The sequence below is a fragment of the Saccopteryx bilineata genome, chromosome 3 (assembly GCF_036850765.1).
Source record: "Saccopteryx bilineata isolate mSacBil1 chromosome 3, mSacBil1_pri_phased_curated, whole genome shotgun sequence".
NCBI classification, from domain to species: domain Eukaryota; kingdom Metazoa; phylum Chordata; class Mammalia; order Chiroptera; family Emballonuridae; genus Saccopteryx; species Saccopteryx bilineata.
Genome location: NC_089492.1, coordinates 204094801 through 204109684, shown reverse-complemented (window position 1 = coordinate 204109684; position 14884 = coordinate 204094801). Strand labels below are relative to the sequence as shown.

Sequence of the window (14884 nt, the reverse complement as noted above, 5' to 3'; positions counted from 1 at the left end):
TAGATAAAGAAGGAAAACTAGCATCTAAAATGGACATTCTGCCAGCATTTCCTTGGACATGACCCCTCCTAGCTGCAGACAAACACAGGAAATACAGTTTGTCACCAAAAAGGAACAGGGAAAGTTAGGAGATTTCCAACCCAGTGAACTACAAGTCCTTCCTGCCCCCTCCCCACCAGTGAAAGCAGAGCAAGAAATTAAATACTGGTTACTGGTTTTGATTTTGTGTTATCTTCCTAAATGTGATTGTAGAAAGTTGTTAATCATTAAACCATTAAAATTTTTATGTTGGTTGTAATCAGATAAATTTATTGTTAAAAAACATTTTCTATTTATTGGTAAGCCTATATTATTGGTAGAAAAAATGCACCATGTAATCATAACTCCAGATTATAATCATAATTCCAGACTATCAGATACATCTATTATTAAGGGAAATGCTTTTTTCTATTTTTTGTTGTTATTTATTCTTTAAAAACCAACAAACAAGAACCTCAACAAGTTATACACCTTTACTGCATTCCAGACTTTAAAGAGTGTCAAATCTGTAAAATAGGATTCTCAGAAGCAGTAGTACCAGCTAAATATTATAAGACGTGCTTATTTGAGGTGCTTTAAATTAAAACAGGAAATAAATCAATATTTCAGTAAATCTGAATTTACAAGTTTGGACCTGAAGTGTCTTTAGTGGTTTGAGTTAAAATGATATTCCACCAATTAAGCAAAGTAAATCAAGACACCTCAAAAAAGGTGATATAGTAAGAAAATGTCAATTTAATCATTTACTTTAGCAGGCAAGCAATTTGTAAACATTCAGTAGCGGCAGCATCCAAGTTACAAACAATTTAAAAAGAAACCAATATTAGTGATTATAATTTTTGCTTCCCTTTCCCCAGAAGAAAAAAAGAAAAGATCTGGAAATGAACGACTTAAAACACTACCAACATTGGACATTCAGTTATGTCTTCTATTAGCCTTCTTTCTATGCATCCTCTCTGTGTTTTATTTTTAAAGATGTGTCTACTCCTAAAACGCATTATTTTGCAGTAACTTGTATGTGAGCATTTGCAATCTAGGAAGTTGTTCCTGCACATGAATGTGCATGTATTATCTCAGTTTAAATCCCATTTGCAAAGGGAACATTTATGTCTTGATTCAATGCTTCTTTGACTTCGAGTGGCAGGGTGTCAAAAAGGTGATCTTCCACAACAAGCCCACTCTTCTTGAGCAGGCGACACTGGCCCAGCTGGGCTGGCAGGCGGTCCAAGCAGTTGCCCTTCAGCTCCAGCTGGGTGAGCTGGGAGAGCTGACCAATTCTGTCTGGGAGGGAGGAGACGCAGTTCTGCCCCAGATTCAAAGTCCTCAACTTAACGCATTTAAACAACTGTTTTGGCAGAATGTCCACTTTGTTCCCGGTGATATGCAAATGCTGTAGGTTCTGAAGCAACCCTATTTCTATTGGAATCATTGAAATGTTGTTGTAGCTTACATCTAAGCATCTGAGTTTCTGTAAACTAAACACTGCCACTGGTAAGGATTCGAGCTTGTTGTTGGAGAAATAAAGTGACTCCAAGTTTTTGACATGGGTAATGGAGGGAGGAATGGTAACAATTTTGTTATGCCATAATTTTAAACAAGTCAGTCGTTTTAAATGCTGGAAACTGATGATTTCTTCAATTGTGCGTATGTTATTTGATTTTAAATCCAGTTCCTGTAAATTAGAGAGGCTGAAAATTGCATGTGGAATTCTCTCTAGCTCACAGTTCTGGAGTTCGAGCTCTGCGACATTCATCATTTTCTTAAGGCTGTTCAGTACCAAGAGTTTAGTGCCGTCATTATGAATGACTAACTTTGTAAGATGTGGAGCCACATCTGTAATGTTGGAGGGAACTTTGGTCAAATTGCTCTTCACGTGGAGAATCTTAAGGTGCCGCAATTCTCGGAGAGATTCAAGTCCTATCATCTTATTGTTTTCAGAGTTCAAATTGCCTATCAAGTACAACTCTCGAAGGTTTTTGAGCAAATAGACCCAGGCTGGAATTTCAGCCACATCGGTGAACTTCACGTGAAGGCATCTCAAGTGATCCCGGAGAAAGCTAAAAGCAGTCTGTTCGACTTTAGCAGGGCAGTGGCAGAGGTGAAGCTCTTGGAGATTAGTCATTTGAGAAATCTTCGCAGGAATTTTAGCTTCTGGAATCAGTTCAAGTTTTAGCACATCCAGGTCTGTGAGGTCAAAGACTGCATCGGGCACACCCGACAGCATAAACAGATGGAGCTCCTGCTTGTCCTGGGCATTGCGGGACACATGCTGCCTAAGCTTTTCAAATGTCCACTCGTGGTTCAAACTAATTTCCCTAAGTTTATTTTCACTGACTTCTGACAGGAACACACCAAAACGCTTGGAATATAGCTGGTCGTATTGGTCTACCATGTGTAGAAGGAACGCAAAATCATTCTTGACATCTGGAATGTCGCTGAAACTGCTCTCTTCTCTGACTTTTTCAAAAGAATATTCCTTCAAGGGTATCCTGAATAACCAGAAGAGAGTGTAGAGGCAGATAAAACCATAAACACAAATAATGGATATGTAACTGATGAGAAGCTTTTTCAGCATATAAGCCATGTTGTGGGTGCACTCAAACACTTCATAACCAGTCAGGTGCTCAACTTTTGGCTTGCAGACATGTTCAAAGCTGATTGCGTTAACAAAGTTTGCAGTGTAGCCGAGAATAAAAATGAACTTGGCAGTTTTGATAACTGTTTGGACCACATAGAGTTTATAGATCAAGTCACTGTCTTCCACGTGGGCACGGAATTTCCTCACTTTCTCAAACAAGGCTTTGGCCTGTTCTCCGTCTTTTTTATCTAGGATGGTCATGCTGGGGACTTCGATCACGGGCTTCTCAGCTGAGAATTTGAAGCCGGTTTTGTTGATCATCGGAGTACTGGCGCTGGGGCTTCCTTCATCACTGCTGGTAGACACATGCTTTGGTAGAGTCTGTGCACCTGTTATCCTCTGCTTGTTTTCTTCCGAGTCTTCACACGCTGTCTCAGACAATGCTTTCGTAGTCCAAGGGGATTCAAAGCACTTTCCTAATATTGAAACAAAATGTTCTACTTTTGAGCATGTTTTGGGATATTTAAACCAAAAGTTGCTACTGACCATGAGAATAATAGTATGTATAAGAGCAAGGTATGGAAAGTACTTAGAATACCATGGAAGGGCCAGATGGTAACACATCTGATTAATAAATACATATTGCTGAAAATCCAGGTTTGTTTTCCGGCCTGTTGGATCTTTCTTCTCTTTCTTTGCCTCCTGATTTGGAACTGTGGAATCTGGGTGAGGATATGTGGCTCTGAGAGGTATGTCAGGTGTCACAGCAGATGTGTCAAAGGAAATGCCATTTGTCGCCTGCCCATGTTGATCTTGTTCAGTGGCTGCTTCCATCTTCGGGACACTGGTGGTAACGTCGGCACTTCCTGGTGGTGTGTGTGCCTTTGAATTTACAGGAGATGGCAACACTGGCAAGCAGACCACCTGATCTTTGGTAAGTTGCATGGTTCCTGCAAAGATAGCTACCATCAACATAACGACGGCCAGGTAATCCATAAACACGTCCCACCATGGCTTCAGGATTCGGTAAGTTGGCTGAATGTCATTAAGTGAAGCAACTTCCGCAAGGGTAAACATTCCTAGAAAACAAACAAAAGACACAATTATAAAGATGCAAGCGGAAGTACTAAGTAAGAAAAACTCATTAATTGCTCAAAACTAAAGTTTTCTCATGCTTTTATCCAAGATAGGTATAGTAGAAAATAAACTAAAAAGAACACTATTTAGGAAATAGTGGTTTGTTGTAGTAGCCCTTTTCCCCTAGCCAAAGAGAAGACCAAAAAGCAGGGGAGTGGAGATAGACCGCCTTCTAGGGAAGAAATGATTGTCTGCACAAGGTCTATGATGGTTAAGAGTAAAGCAGGGAGTAGAAATTTGAGAGCTGTTTTTTAGAAGACAAAATTGGAAGACCTGCAACTTACTAGACCTTGAAAAAGCATATGAGAACAGGATGGTATCTACAGTAGGTAGACGGGACTGATTTAAGGTTGAGACTCAAGTTTTGAGGTGGAGGGAAGGAATGACTTCTATTCTGTACAAGCCAAAATTAGAGTCTGCGTATACCATTAAACTCTGGATAGACTGTGTACCAGTCCCAGACCTACCACTTACAAATGGTGTGATTTCCTAAGCATTATATTTTTCATCTGTACCAAGGGGTTAACTTCTAAGGGTTTGGGGGAAGCTTAAGTTACAACATGATTGTAAAGATCTAAGCACAACCTCTGGCCACAAGTATTTGTTAGCTCTTTATGTTAGCTCTTACTGCCCTGGTGGAAACATCCCATAGATGGTTGAAATTAAGGGTCTAGAGTGTAAGAGAAATCTTAATCTATATACTTGTGATTTACATCTCTCTCTCTCTCTCTCTCTCTCTCTCTCTCTCTGAAACTCTGGCCCTTGGTGTAGCACCAATGGGAAACACATGGAATGAGAAGAGGGCCAAAGACACTGGTGGGCACACAATTATCAGTGATGGCACTAAGTCAGGATTAATGAGACCTCTGATCTCTGCCAAAGTCAATGACCCAGCAGCAGTGAAGAGAATTCTGGTGCCAGGACATTAAAAAACGTGGGCACTGTCACAGTCCTGAAACTAGTTATACAAATAATACTGTACAAGGACAGTCATTCTGGAAGCAACCAAGAAAAACACGTTTATAGTGGCAAGTAATGGGAATGGCCTTCTGTAATCATGAGTGGGACACAAACTTAATCATCTTATATTGGGAAATGTCAACTTCTTGAAAAACAACATTACCACAATCTGCTTTCTCAGGAAGTTCTCAGCTTCCAATAGTCACATATAAAATAATTTATAAAACTAGTAAAAACCAAAAAGATAAAATGCAAATAAAATACACAAAGATCTGGGAATGCATTTATTTTTTAATAAAGGATGTAAAATAAACTTTTATTTCTATATGTAAAAGCTGCCCCGAGTGCCATGTAGAAAAGAATTCTGAGGCTGACTGTGGCTTCAGTGGGAAATTGTATTATGATTACTAGTGTCTCTCCTGGAATGACAAAATGAAGAGCGGTGGCATTAGTCCTTCTATTTTCCTTGTTCTGTTTTAGATTAAGTTTCTGAAAGCAGGGATCATGTCTTACTTTTTCGGAAATTGTCCTACACAACTAGTACTGTACAGAGCAGGTGCACAGCAGTTCTTAATAAAAGACAATAAATACCTATTTCATTATAAAATAAATTCTCACATGGTAGTTTTTTTAAAAAGTGAAACACTCATGTAAATCAAGTAAACACAAGCCCAAGAACTCCAAACACAGCTAAACTACTGAGTTGTAATTACATTTTACAAGCATTGCTAGAAATTTCATTCCAGACTTTAGGGCTTATGTATAAAATGCCTGGTACCCAGTCTTTGTAAAAAAATTACTAAGGAAATAGGAAAAAGAAAAGGAAATAGTTGTACCTCCGTAAAGTGGCAGATAACATCCCCACAGGAATCTTGTTTGTTAGTGGCTTGGAAATTTAAGCAGGAAGCAAGGCTATTGGAATGCACAGTAGGCCGAATTAAATGAGAAACAGTTCAACCATGAGCCACGTGAGCTTGTCAGTCCCTACCTAGAAGCACAAAACACAGCACCCAGTCAGAGGTGACAGTGATTCTTGCTTCATGTACAAAAACTGGAGAACACATCTCACACAGGTTTGGTCACACCAGGGACCCCGATTTTAAAGGTCTGTCAGTATGGATGATAGAAAAAAAAATTTTTTTTTTACATATAACATTTCTTTCTAATAGGATTTTTCTTCACTCTTCAAATAGCTAATTGAGCTCTAGAGAAGCCAGGATGTCTAGGGATGGAGGCTGAGGGAACAGGGAATTTTGAAAGTCACCGTACTGAGAATGTTGGTTTCTTGTCTTTTAAGCCTTGATTATTAAAACTGGTTTCTGTGCCTCTGGTCTCGACCTTCTCCAATCCATCTTACACCCTGCGGCTGGTCCTTCGGTGAAAGCTCCTTAACTCTCCAGATTCTCTGTGCTCTAGGCTGATAATTTCCTTGCTTCTCCAACCAGCCATTCTTCCTTGTACTTAGCTCCTCCTACACACTGCTTCTTCTACCTGAATACTTCTTCCCCACACGCCTCCAGGGCTATCAGGTTTCTGCCGCCTTCTCCCACAGGTCCTCCCTGACCCCTCGTCTGGGTGAGGTGCTTCTCTGCCATGCTCCCATAGGACTCTGTACCTCTACTCATCACAGCCATTATCAATTCAGCGAGGACAGGGACCTTGTGTGCATCTTCCTTACTGCTCTGTAGCAATGCCTAACACACTCAATGAGAAAAATGTAAGAGCTCCTGACAATTCTCTTTAGCATCATCATCATCATCATCATCATCAAAATCCCTCAAGAACATTTATTAAGGGTCTCCATATGGTACTGGGCAGAAGAGCATTTTCTTTCTTTCTTTTTTTTTTAATTTTATAAGACTTTATTTATTAACTTTAGAGAAGAGAGCAGAAGGGAGGAGGAGCAGAAAGCATCAACTCCATATGTGCCTTGACTGGGCAAGCCCAGGGTTTCGAACCAGTGACCTCAGTGATCCAGGTTGACGCTTTATCCACTGCGCCACCACAGGCCAGGAGGCCAGAAGAGCATTTTCTTAAACTTAATTGTCACCACAAAGAAACCTGGGTCCACACAAGAATAAAAATTTCAAGCTAGGCCTCAGCATCAAAGTAACTAGTGGCCCTGGCCGGTTGGCTCAGCGGTAGAGCGTCGGCCTAGCGTGCGGAGGACCGGGGTTCGATTCCCGGCCAGGGCACATAGGAGAAGCGCCCATTTGCTTCTCCACCCCTCCGCCGCGCCTTCCTCTCTGTCTCTCTCTTCCCCTCCCGCAGCCAGGGCTCCATTGGAGCAAAGATGGCCCGGGCGCTGGGGATGGCTCTGTGGCCTCTGCCCCAGGCGCTAGAGTGGCTCTGGTTGCAACATGGCGACACCCAGGAGGGTCGCAACATGGCGACGCCCAGGATGGGCAGAGCATCGCCCCCTGGTGGACAGAGCGTCGCCCCTGGTGGGTGTGCCGGGTGGATCCCGGTCGGGCGCATGCGGGAGTCTGTCTGACTGTCTCTCCCTGTTTCTAGCTTCAGAAAAATGCAAAAAAAAAAAAAAAAAAAAAAGTAACTAGCTACAGGACCCCACTGTAGAGAAACTGTGGGATCCTTGTAACCAGTGATATTCTGCGCTTTGAAAGCTTAGGTGGTGGTTTTCACACATTTCATACTCAGGCAGGCTTTGTTTCCAGGAGAGAGAGGAGGACACCAATCTCTTTCCCAGAGGAGGAAAGAAGAGGTAAAAGGTAGGAGCAGAGAACACAGCAAGAGTGACGAAAGTTGGACAACAGAGCCCAGCTGCTGAAGACTGCAGCCTGAGACAGGATCCTCCTCTCCAACACGCTGTTGGCTCCGCATGCTCCACCAGGGCTCATGTCCTCCATCTCCTCCGGCCCAATCCCTTTTTTCTTTCTGGGAAACTCTTCTTCTTTAAGCTCCAACTCAAGCACTACTTCCTTCTCCAAGCTCCTATCGTACAATGTAATAATGTTTCCAGTGCTGGTCTCTTCCTCAAGATCCTGAGCTCCTGGTGAGCAGAGACGATGTCACATCTGCCTTGGTATACACCATGTCCTACTTTCTCCCAAAAAACAGAGAAGGGATTTAGTGATAGTGATGGTAATAATGGTTATAAAGGCAGCTGTCATTTATCATCTTCCCTTTATATACCAACCACTATAAAAGAAGTTTTACATCTGATATAATCCCCTGCTTTTCTACAGAGTATATTTCTGAAAACAAATGTATATAAGTTTAGGGTTTCAGGTTTTTTGGGGGGTATGTTTCTATTTTCAAGATACCACACAATATTATAAAATCCACCAGCATTCCTAAAATTAAAAGGACAGAAAATACCAAGTGCTGGTAATACTGTGGGACAATCACAACTCTTAAACGCCGTAGATAGGAGTGTGAATTGCTGTAACCATACTGGGAAACTTTTAGGTTAATATCTACTAAAACCGAACATATGCACACTCTATGACTCAGCAATTCCACTGCTAAGTATATACCCACGAGAAATATATATCCTCATCAAAAGACATGTACACGAACATTCAATAGCAGCACTATTTGCCACGGCCCTAAACTGGAAGCTATCTAAATGCTCATCAACAGCAGAAAAAAGAAATGTGGAATATTCACAAGATGGAATATAAGGGAGCAATGACCGTGAATGACTGGGTGTGTTCACTTTATAAAACATGATCTGAATACTTAGGCTATGTGCTTTTTTTGGTATGTATGCTTTAACACCAATAAAAGTTCAAAAAGAAACAGTAAAAGAAGCTGCAGCAGAAACAGCTGTCCTAGGAATGTGCTGTGACACTAGACTGAGGTTTTGCCTCACCCATCTCCAGGCCCGCCCAGGCTGGCTGGGTCACTGGTCAGGGGAGCCTGTGGCCTTCCTCCGTTGGCTTCTCCCTTGCTGTCTATCTCCCTGGCCCAAGAAGAGAGGACTGCCCTAGCCCTGGAGTACATAGGATTGAATCTGTCCCAGAAAAGAGCACGCAAAGCTATGCACATACAACGTACTACAGCTCCGGCTGGTAACAGCTGAACATATTCAGATGGAACACAAGTGGAACGCTGCCTGAATTCCAGCTAACCTTCAAAACAGTTGAAGCGGCCAGAGTGTTATTCTTTTCCCTTGACAGATAAAGAAATAGGCTCACAGTAGTTAAGTTGTAGAAGTCAAATAATTGGTGGCGAAGACTGGACTTAAAATCTCATCTAAGACCAAATGACATGTTCTTTCTACCAGACTACACTGTGTCTCTTCTTTACTTCTCATGTCTGCAAATTACTGTTCTATAAAATAGCTCAAATGATTCCCACAATAACTGAGTAAGGCATTGCTATTGCCCAATAGTATGAGGACACCTGAGGCACAAACAGCTTAAATGATCTCCCTAAGCTAATTATCAGAGAGCTAACAGAATCTTTTATCTCCAAATCTTTTTCTCTGTCATGCTGTCATCCAATGGCTGTGCTGTTGGCTAAGGGTTGGCTGTTGAAGGAGGGACCTTCTCAGTTAGTCCTTAGCTTTGAGGACACAAAGGATAAAGTTATATAATCATACCTTCCCTAGGGCAACCCTTCATGACATTCACTCAGAATTCAAGAAAACCATGAGTGCGGCACCATGAAGTGTGTTATTACAATATAATAAGAAAGTTGCTCTGACCTGGTTAATAAAAAGTATAGGAGAGGCACAGGACAGGGCAAACTCACGTCTGCATTTGGTAACTGAGAGGTTTCAGAGACAGATGGTTTTTAAGCCTAGACTGGAAGGAGGGGACCATCATGGGGTGGTAGGGAGGGTAAGGAATATAATTTTGGCAGAAAAAACAGCAAGTGCAAAGGCACAGAGACAGGAAAGAAATTATGTGTTATAGAAACTATGCATAATTCTAATGTTATCCCATTACGTTAGTGGAGAGTGTCTTTGCACAGATATCACATTTTATGAGTACGTACGGCAAGAAGTAGAAACTGAGGCATGGAATTTACCTGCAGTCTTTTTTTTTTTCCCCAAAATTTTATTTATTCATTTTAGAGAAGAGAGAGAGAAAGAAAGGGGGGGGCAGGAAGCATCAACCTCCATATATGCCTTGACCGGGCAGGCCCAGGGTTTTGAACCGGCAACCTCAGCATTCCAGGTTGACGCTTTATCCACTGTGCCACCACAGGTCAGGCTTACTTGCAATCTTAAGGAAGTCCTGGGCCCTAAGGCAGGAAACCAGTACTTTGCTGCAATGTCACCACTGACAAGCTCTTATCTCTAACATGGAACTTCCATTAATGTGTCTGTTATACTACAGTGTGTCCGTAAAGTCATGGTGCACTTTTGACCGGTCATAGGAAAGCAACAAAAGATGATAGAAATGTGAAATCACCAAATAAAAGGAAAACCCTCCCAGTTTCTGTAGGATGATGTGGCAGCATGTGCACATGCGCAGATGATGACTTAACACCGTGTATACAGTGGAGTAGCCCACGGCCATGCCAGTCGAGATGTGAACAGTACAGAGGAAAGTTCAGTGTGTTCTGCCATTCGCTAAATTCGAATCCGTGACCAAAGTGCAACGTGAATATCAGCGCGTTTATAACGAAGCGCCACCACATAGGAATAACATTACTCGGTGGGATAAGCAGTTGAAGGAAACCGGCAGTTTGGTGGAGAAACCCTGTTTTGGTAGGCCATCAGTCAATGACGAGTCTGTAGAGGCTATACAGGATAGCTACCTAAGGAGCCCTAAAAAATCTGTGCGTGAGCCCACATCAAACTGCATTGAATAGGTATGAAACTGGGAGAGTTTTCCTTTTATTTGGTGCAGATTTCACATTTCTATCCTCTTTTGTTGCTTTCCTGTGACCAGTCAAAAGTGCACCATGACTTTACGGACACACTGTATTCAACCCTTTAAAACCTGGGTAAAATGTTTCTACCTCCCAGGGAGTGTTTCAACCATTAGCTGAATTAAAGATGCAGTAGCACTTGGAAAATAAAAGTTGCTTTCATATAATGTGTATGTGTGTGAGCACAAAGAACATAAATATATATCCATATAATGTACTATATTAAGTACATCATGATCCTCAAGTGACTTTCTAACATGAAAGTCAAGGAGAGAGGAGATCAGCATTTAGTTTTCCAAATCCTGTATCTTGAAATTGGATCTCTGTAGTGAATCAGGACTCAGAATGACTGTAAATGGCTATCAGGATCTCTTTCTATTTTGTTAAACTGAAGAAGGCACATTTAGTAAGTACTATTTGCAGACATTCTTTGGGTTCTCCTTTACAGTATGCCTGTTGCAAAGAACTTAACTAATTACACTATAAGGCAGTAGATCTAACACTCCAAGGCTTCTCTGTCTACAGCGTATATGAAAACCAGCTTAAAACTCCAGTACGCAAATATTTCCCAAGGAAGATGGGGAAGCCTTTTGTACGAGAACTGAAAGGAGGAAGTTACTGGACTTTGGCTGGACAAAGATGAATCAGAAAGTCACAGAGATTGAATCTAGGTTCTTTTATGATATATAATTGTTTTCTTATCTGAAAGTAGGCCATTATTAATGGAAAAAAACAATAACCAACAACCAAGTTCAAAATTATAAGCTATGATTGTTGGTCAACCCCATGAATATACTAAAAAACCCATAAAATTGTATACTTTTTTGATATATAAATTTCAATAAAGCTGTTAAAATTTAAAAGCTAGGCTTCAATCTTTATTTTACTGCCTAAACTGCCTTTTCAACAGAAATAGAGTGAAACTAGAGAGGGTCAAAGCCTAATTGTAGATAATCATGCTAGACTACATGCTAAGTTCAAATAGGTTTTTATTGTTTTTTAAAATAATTTTATTTAGAAAATTAAATATTTTTAAAATGATTGCATGGTGTTATGATTACATTGAACTGATTCTAGAAAAAATTCTTTTAGCATTTTCCTTATCCTGAGTATGCATGCCTCATCTATAAAATGCTGCCAATACCTACTTATCTTAGAGGGTCATATACTGAAAACACCCTGTTCAGGCTCTGACACAAAGTAAGTTCCTCAAGATGTTTGCTGAATTCTAAATGCAGAAAAAGAATTATCAAGGAGAAAAGCAAGCCATCTTAATAAGTCTTTGATGATAATTAGGCCAATTTCTTAAATTTTAAACTAGCTTGTAGCACTATGTTCACAGAAGTAATCCTGAAATAAATGTCCAATGACAATGAAACTTTGTGATAATTAAGTCAAATATTAAAGAAAAAAAAATCAAGTTCAAGCGTGCTTTTATGGTAATTAAAATAAATACGTCAAAGTTAAACTAATTCTGACATTAAAAAACATTTTTGTTACATTTTTTGAGTTATACTTTTTAGAATTCGTAAAAAAGGGGGTTAAAAAAGTCAAAAGTTATACACAAACACACACACACACACACACACACACACAATAGATACATTCTTAGTAAGATTTAGTAAATTCGGCAGGTCCCAGTGCGAATGTGTTAAGTTTTTTCATTCTTGTGTTTATGAGAAACATGAGCCTGATATGTCCTAGCGATTTCTTCAATGTTTGGGCATATATTTGAAAGGCAAACTCTCATTTCCTCATCAATACATTGAAGAATTCCTTTCTTTTTACTCCTAATTGTGTTGAGTACAGGAAACCCCCACCATACATATCATCTTAACTTTACACCAAACAAAGGATAGAAGAAACTTGCCTCTAGTCTTTCCGGGAAACATGGGGGGGTAGTGTAAACAATCCAGCACCACAGCTTAACAGCCTTTTGTGAGATAAATAGGCAAGTGAGATGGGGGGTTGGGCAGACTGTCAGCTTACAGCCCCACAGCTCTGTCCCCCAAAATCTAAATTCAAAAAACCCTGTTGGTTTTTTTAGTCCCCAACAGGCACATATTTCTCTGGAATACCACAGGGTGCACCTGGAAATCTTCTAGGGTGCACCAGTGCACCCTGGCGCACATTTTGAGAACCACTGCTCTATGGTATGACTGGCACATGTCTGGAAAGTGAACCAGGATGGAGTTCCCTGGCACCCTAAGCAACTTCCCTTGGTCCTGGGAAGGGAAGTTGTTTCATTTTCTTCCAAATACCTTTGGAACAGAAACCCATGGATATCTGCTCCACATACGGACCACTGAGAGCCCCCTGGTCCTCATTTTCGGTTTGTGAAGACTGCTAGAAAGCACCTGAGTTAAGTACCTTGCCCTGGTGCTCACCTTACCCTCAAAAAAGTTCCTAAAGAGAGTAAGAGATACTCAGATACTGATACACTATACCTTGGATAGGTGGCATATTTATTAAGTCTACCTGGCAGTTAGGAGACCCTAGCTGTAGGGCTAAAAATGAGTACAGTTAGACAATGTTTGCTCCCAACCCTTGTACTGAGTTCCACCTGTCTCCCTTTTTCCCTCCACCTGCGTCTACATTCCTAATCTAAATGGAGAATTTCTTTTGTTTGTATATCCCAGGACTTGGCACAGGACAAGCATTTAATAAAAATCTGTATTAGAGTAAGTCATGCAGACCTATAACAGCATTCTAGGAGAGGCCTTGGAAGGCACTGAACTTTAGACCTAAATACTGTCACTACTAATTACAGTGACATATAAGGTCATTATTAATTATGCCAAAGTCAAAATGATCAGTTCTGACAGGCCTTCCTCAATGGCCTGATGGACAATACTATACAACTCTTTTTAATAGATTATTCTGAAGGTAACTCATTCTGGTAGACCACCTGCAAGTAGTTTGGCTAATAGTTAAACATTTTGCAGGAAAATAAAATGACAAAGGAAGTTTGACACACCCTCACCAGAAGATAAGATTCCTAGTGGAGAAATACAGCACCTAGCCAGGTGGTGGAACAGGCCAGGGAGGAAGGAGCCAGAAAGGCAGACTCCCTGCCACAGTGAAGCTGCCAGAGCCGCAGGCCTTCCTCCACCTTGTCCTCATGGCGTTTCCTGCCCTTTCACACAGGCATTGGAGTTCTGACCGGATCTGGCTGTGTGTGCAGTTTACTGGAGTCAGTGAACATGTAAATCAGAATACCGTACCCAAGTATTGAGCAAGTGCCCAGAACCTGATAAGTGTTCAATAAAAGTCAGCTGCTGTTATTATTCATTGTGCTGAATGAGCCATTTTATATACATAACAACCCTGATGAAAACTCTTCTTGACCACTCGATACTAAGAGAAGTTTGTCTTTTGTCACATCCTATTATAAAGAGCCATGGAATCAAAATGTTCTCCACTTATTTTGGTTTCCAACATATTCAGCTAAATTTTATACAAACATTATAAGCATTAACCCTTAGCCTGAGTCTTCATTAATTATTCACTAACTCATCCCTTCATCCATAGTACTGTGTGTGTGTGTGTGTGTGTGTGTGTATATATATAATCAAGGGTTATCATGATGCAAATTCCTGGAGAAAACCTGGTGAGCAAATTGAGACATTTCCTTTCTTACAGAGTACATTGTGTAGAGAGGAGAACCGTTCATTAACTTACCCTGTAACATGGTCAACTGAGAAGAGAGATTCAGCTTCAGGACCCCTCTGTTTTAAAGGCCCCTTTTGGCCCTGCACCTACTTTTATCTCTAACTTTGTGTTCCTTTTCTTAAGCAGGTCTCTAATTTTGGACTCCAGAAATCCCAGACATTCCCCTGCTTGCATGGTATTTTGAAGGCGGGTAATAGGGATTTCCTCCAGTCAGCTAGATCAGGGAGGAAGCCATGACCAAAGTGAGGTGTGAAGAATGCAGGGGTAGGCAGGACCAGAATGTCTAAAGACTCTGTGGAGAGGGAGAGGGACAGGAAGAGCGAGGAAGAGAGGAACAGAGGGTGTGCGAGGGTGAAAGGGAGAAAGAGAGCAAACAGAGAACATGGGAGGGACTGAGAAGGCTCAGGGAGTGAGAGGACTGTGTGGTAGGAGGTGACGCAGGGTCCTGCAAGCCATGTGAAAGTTTATGATGTCCTCAAACTAAGGGCAGTGGGAAGCCATTGATGTGTTTTTAGCTGAGATGGGAGGTGGCTGAAAATCCTATTTGTCTCTTAAAAGATCACTATGGGCCCTGTGTAAGGTTAGTGAGGGAAGATGTGGGATTAGGAAAATAGCTATTGATTGCATTACTCTGGGCGAAGGATGGAAGTA

General features: G+C 41.1%; 1 protein-coding gene across 10 annotated transcripts in view; it reads right to left on the bottom strand.

Annotated features, from left to right (window-relative positions):
• Positions 1–754: 754 nt before the first annotated feature.
• The window catches only part of LRRC8D (leucine rich repeat containing 8 VRAC subunit D), a 123275-nt gene continuing 109145 nt past the window's right edge, over positions 755–14884 (bottom strand). For 9 of the 10 annotated variants that reach the window (XM_066268621.1, XM_066268618.1, XM_066268612.1 and 6 more), the window contains one exon: positions 755–3696. In XM_066268621.1, coding sequence (XP_066124718.1) covers positions 1118–3694 — 2577 coding nt within the window. In that variant the 5' untranslated portion in view covers positions 3695–3696 and the 3' untranslated portion in view covers positions 755–1117. Of the gene's footprint in view, positions 3697–5550; positions 5703–14884 lie in introns of all 10 variants that reach the window. The other variant, XM_066268619.1, reaches the window with a different exon arrangement.